This window comes from Triplophysa dalaica, chromosome 14, assembly GCF_015846415.1.
Source record: "Triplophysa dalaica isolate WHDGS20190420 chromosome 14, ASM1584641v1, whole genome shotgun sequence".
Taxonomy (NCBI): Eukaryota; Metazoa; Chordata; class Actinopteri; order Cypriniformes; family Nemacheilidae; genus Triplophysa; species Triplophysa dalaica.
Window position 1 is genome coordinate 15,769,972 of NC_079555.1, and position 6,000 is coordinate 15,775,971.

The 6,000-nt window shown below is 40.7% G+C and overlaps 1 protein-coding gene across 2 annotated transcripts in view; it reads right to left on the reverse strand.

The window, feature by feature from the left end:
* Positions 1-5,409, reverse strand: part of kifc3 (kinesin family member C3) — a 28,353-nt gene extending 22,944 nt beyond the window's left edge. Inside the window, exon 1 of one of the 2 annotated variants that reach the window (XM_056766461.1) lies at positions 4,292-5,409. In XM_056766461.1, the coding sequence (XP_056622439.1) occupies positions 4,292-4,591 (300 nt within the window). In that variant the 5' untranslated portion in view covers positions 4,592-5,409. The remainder of the gene's footprint in view (positions 1-4,291) is intronic. The other variant, XM_056766462.1, reaches the window with a different exon arrangement.
* Between the last annotated feature and the right edge of the window lie 591 nt (positions 5,410-6,000).

Consider the following 6,000-nt stretch of genomic DNA (forward strand, 5'->3'; position numbering starts at 1 on the left):
TTAAAATATTTCAAAAGTACTCCGCCACATATGCGTTACATTTGTCTTAGAGACCTCGGGTATATACTGTAAATTGAATGAAAAACTTTCACATGCATATTTGAGACAATGAAGAATTGACATTTTTTATTGTAATTTTACAGTTTGTCTGAAAAACAATTATTTGACCAGATTTTTGTACATCATTGAAAGAAAGTAAACCATTCTCTACAGAACTGAATGGATGTCAATCAATGCTTATAATACAGTACAACAATGCAATACAAAAGACATGGGTAAAAAACACAAGTGTAACACAAGTCACTGAGTGCTAAATGCCTTAAACATATGTATACTTAACAACATTACATGTGTGCACTGGTCTTTGCAAAGAATCTGCTAACATAAATGTGTTATAAACCACATCACATTGTAAAACCACAGGTTCATTCTGGATATAAAAAAACAAAAGCTCTTTTTATATGATCCTGTTTATTCACCATAGTGTGCAACATCAATTATTCACACCAGCCGATGCATGAGTGCACACAGACTGTCACCAGTATCAAACTGAATCCTGTGGTCAAACAGCCTGTCACACGTCTGTCTGATATCCCTATATCATTCATATGTAGTCTCATGTGTCTCACCATCTGTCTTTATTTCTGTCTTTGTTCGAATCACCGAAAAAAAAAGCAGCATGCAGGAATAAAAACACACGGATGGCCTCTTTAACCACAAAACATGAATCTCTATACAGTTATTACAGCCTACCCATCCCCCCAACATAAAGGAGAAAAATCATTCCTCCCTCCCTCTCTGCTCCTTTTAAATCCCTCCATCTCACATCAGCACCACACATCACTGCTAGTATGAAAACATCTGGCTGGACTGGGAACCGCAGAATTAAAACACAGCACCCAGCAAACAATTCACAGCATCAGCAGAATGAAAACATCATGCATTAATTACTTTAGGAGAGACAACACAATTCTGGTTCATCATCACACAAGAAACAAAATGACACGTGGTTGATGAAAAATTGTCCTTAAAAAAACTCTCCCTACTTCGCTGAACTTACCGCTGTCCCTGCGGCCTCCTGCAGTCTCTCATCCCTCCATCATTTTGCAGCGTTTATGTTCAGCGCAGACATGCATATACACTCTCATGTATATAAACACATACAGCCGATCTGTGCACCACCACTAGCTGCTCTCCCTTTGTCTCCCTCACACACAGCTCCTCTCTCTCTCTCTCTCTCTCTCTCTCTCTCTCTCTCATACACTAGTACTGACAGGAACGCTCTTTTTCCTGTCGCTGTTCCCTGGTAACGGTGGAATCTGAGCCAGCATCTCGGCCCCCCGCGAATCTGCCCTATTTCCCTGATCTCTCTCTTTCTCTCTCTCTCTCTGTGAAATACATTTTTCAGCATGTAAATGCCATGGGGCGTTACTCTCTTCTTGAAAAACTATGCGAACAAGGTTCACCATACTTTCACCATATTCTAAAATTGAAACGTTTATATTTTTTCACATTGCAGATGCTTTTATCCCAAGTGAGATACTTCCATGGTATTTTTATATAGTTAATTTTGCGTCTAAATGTGAGGGCATCGAGGAATGGTTAAAAAAAGAATGCAAAGTTTTTGAGGCGAGATTTTTTTAAGGGGTCATATGGGCCGAATACGTGTTTTTCTGTGTCTTTGGTGTGTTATAAGTTGCCCATGCATGTATTAGACACGTAAAACAACAAAAATGAAAGTGTCGGAACAAAAGATGCATTCTATCTAAAAACGAATGATAACCCAGACCTGCCTGAAACGCCTCGTGTAACCATACCCCTACAAATCTACGTCAGTTCATGGTAAGATTTGTCTGAGACCCCCCAAATGTATACGGAAATAAGGTGGGTGTATGTGTCAGTACAATTGCTTTGGGACCTGATGTTCCAAATATGGTTAGTGGCGTTACATTCGAAGCTTGCAGTATTGGACCAATCAATACGCACTGGTTAACTGGCCAATCATAACACACCTCGCCTTTCAGAGCGATGAGCTTTGTAAAAAAGCCCTGCGTTTCATAGGCAGGGCAAAGAGGAGATACAAACATGCACGGTATGAGGAAATAACTGAGTTTTTGAACCTTAAACAGTGTATGCACATTGTATTACATCTAAAACAAACGATTATATTTGTTTCAGCCGTGTCATATAACCCTTTTAAGACAATGCAATAACAGAAATTGCCTAGCCACGCTTGCCCCGCCTCCAGGGTCTTCCGATTGGTACACTGTTCTGGAATTGACATTGATGGGGGCGACTGAATGTAAAAAAATTTAATAAATAAACACGTCCACAGAACCATAATTGAAAACTAGTGGAATGGAATGAAAAAGGAGTTCGATGTAAATGGCCCGCAACAGTGTGTGTGGGATTTGAACCCATAACCTCTGTCCAGCATGCTTCACCAGCTCAGATACAGGAATCCATGTGTAAAAGCCCTTCTTTTAAAAATCATGTGTTATTCACATTAATGAACAAAAGACTGAAAATAGATGCGTTTTTTTGCAGGCCGGCCAAAGCTGGTGTAATTGGTCACTCATCTGTGTGGTATATTAATTGACGGGTCTCACAGCAACTACACTAACATCATTCTTCTGTAGTGACGTTCCCACGAGAACAGACACAAACTCTTTGCGCTCCTCTGCGGGGTAACTGGGTTACAAGTGCACAAAACGCGACACAGTTCAGAAATATGAGCAACTGTTTGATAAACCCTTGCATCCATGACAGATTTTTTTCATACAGTAGGCTGAGCTAAGCCCAGATTGTTTTACAGTTTTACTAGCTATATGCAAAATACAGGTCAGCATCACTGAAGTTTTTCTTTAAGCTTGTACACAAACAAAGGATATTAACCACTGCTATGTGCATCTCAAATGTTTACTAAAGAAGCTTGACTTCAGAACGATTGAACTGTCAGTGTAAATCGGTATGTTTTCAGTATTGAGCAGTATTGAGCAGGATTTCATAAAAAAAACTGACTTTTCCCATTAAAGGTGCACTATTTAAAAAAGAAAATGCATAAATCCAAATTGTAATTTTCTGCCAGGACATTACTCATGTGTAAAAGATTTAAGTAATTTTACATCGCAATGCAGTGCAGAATTTAAATTTGGATAAATGGGCAACATTTATAATGTTCTGGAACAGGCTTAATTTTTTGGCTACAGACACAACATGTAAGTGCATTACTTTACAAAACATGTTGACAAATTTAATAACTCAACTAAGTAGACAAAGAAGAGTTTGCTTTCATTTACTCAGGAGTCTAGAGGTATCATCCTTTTTGCCAATGGCAATGGCTGATGTTTAATGTCACAACTGAGGGTGTCTCATAAACATCAGCGAATGTGAGACAACGCAGTGGAACATGCAGTTATCTTACATGAGATAAGGGGACTTTACCTCAGGTCTGCCATTTCAACCAATAAACCGTTTTTATGATAACTTATGCTGCTCCTGAAAAAAAGGGTCTTACAAAACAAATACCAAGAAAGGAGATCATTCCTGACGACTCAACTAGTGACTGCAAAGCAGATTGAGAACAGGCAACAATGGCAGATTGCATGAATTAATGAAGTTAAGCTGAAAGGACAGGGAGCTCTCCGATTAACCCACTGCTTACGTAACCTCTCATTCACCGCATGCTGACAGGATTTTATCTGCTAAACTGTCCGTCAGCAGGGAACATTACAGCAGGTTCAGGACAGTGAAAGTACACTTGGGGAGGGGGGTTGTGGGTATGAAAAAGAGGATGCAAACCAATTCCAGGTAACACAAACATCCCAGCATGTACTTGTATAAAAACACGCTAAAAAACTACCATTTCAATTTGTGAATAACAGAAAGGTAAAAAATTCTCATCACAGAAGAACACAAACTCAAGAACCCTTTTGGATAAGGGACAAGACAACCTCAGGCGCATTCACTGAAATAAACCTCCTTTGACGTTCTTTAGCGATTGTCTAGGACACTCTATATGCCCACGGAGCACAAATCCAAGCTTGAACCTCAAACCGGCAAAGAACCATCTGATGTTTCACCAAATCAATAATACAACACTCATAAATAATGAGAAGGAAATCAATAAATTATTTGGATCAAATGGAGGGATTCCAGCCGCAACCACATAGCGTAAACCGTAAGACATTTCTTCAAACCTTAAATACGAAAGATTACCATCTTAAACCCTCATCCAAAAACATTAGATCTACCCCCCCACCACTGCCAACCTCTCCGGTTTCAATCTCACCTGTGCTTTTCTCTTCCTGACATGCACGTTCTCCTGTTGTGCACATCTATTTCGACTTGATTTGCTGGTCATTCCATCCAGACAGCTTTCAAAACCACATTGCCTGTGGACTTTAGTCTCTAGGTCTCTAGAAATTCCTGACCAGGAGTGCTTGCTCCTCTTCCTACGTCCAGGTTTGACTGCAACCGGGTTGGGCTGTTTGAAGTCCTCCACAGCCTCGGGTTCTTGGGGCTCCAGAAACTTGGGTCTCTTGAACAGGCTGTGGAGAGAAAGCAACACCAAGGTGCACAGCACGTACATGGCGGCGCTTACCAATTTGGTCACAACAAGTAGGTCCGCAAGTGAGTTCAGTATCAAACAGAGATGGAGTTTCCTTTCTGATCCATTCTGGCTGCTCTTGTTTCAGGGTGAAGTCATGCGCAGAACACTGTCTTACAGACGCGATATCAGTTGCACCTTCGAGTTCTCTTGGGCTGTCAAATTTCCAAAATCAAGCAATGGTAGATAGTGGCAAAACTCTATGAGTGTTTTGTCAGACACCTCTGTGCGAGTTCCTCTAATGCTCATTTAGACTGATAATCTGTTTGTGATCTGATCATGAGATGGCTCTTGTCTCTCGCTCGAGGGAGGGAGGACTCACGATCACCTGCTTTTATACCCAACAAAAGCCATTACAATCTACCAGGACACACCATATACAGACACACCTTGATAAGCAACTCGCTGTATGTACACCACTGTAAACACGCACACTTGTGGAATAACAGATGACTATTGTTTGTTACTCAGGAAACAACGGGTCCTCCCTTTTAAATTTTATGTCCATCTCAATGCCACTTCTTTGATAACCAGTGTTTCATATTACAATCAAACCAAACATTATAATCCATAAGAAATTCCAGAGAAATCTGAACAGTGGAGTCATAAACGTTTATCCAAACACAAATCGTGCCCTCTTCTTGTGTCACAAATGGTTTTATTGTTGTGTTACAGTCATTTAATGATGGTAAATCTCTCGCAGGTCAGTCCACTCCCTCTTCCATAATTCCTGTCGATAGTCCAGTCTTTCTCCCAGCTTGTGCTGTTTAACGCTGGCCAAACTCCAAACATTCACAGAAAGGTGCTCTTCAGTCTCTGCCTGCCCGTCCAGCTCTCATGTCGCCCGTCTGTCACAGCAGTAAAGATTTAACCGCACCCATCTCTTGATCTCTGGTGATGTAACAACTGCGTTTGCATTTATGCAAAAACATGAAAACCCATTCAAAAACTCCAAGCTTTTTCGTGATTGGTTGTTGCCATAGTGAGCTGACCTTGTTGCATTGCGTCTTGCAGGCCTGTTCATCATACTTTCCGTGCCACACTCAGAGGGAAATGACAGTGCCAGTCATTGGGTCTGAATTAGGATGTGGTCAAAACAGATCACTGGACATCTATGCTGATATAAAATATCTGAGGCCTTTGTGCTCCCACAGTGTGTGTGGACAGACAAAAGAACATCTTCTGGTTCATTACCCATTTTAGGGGTCTGTTACACTGTGAATGGGTCACATATTTCAGTTCACAGATAAACAACAAGCCTTTATGGCCACTGTCCTGTATGATAAAACTGTAACCAAATTGTTATGTAGAAAATGAAAAACAGACTAAATTGGAGTATGTAGATCATTGACAGGATTTTTGTTCCACCAGATGATTTGACAGTGACTGCG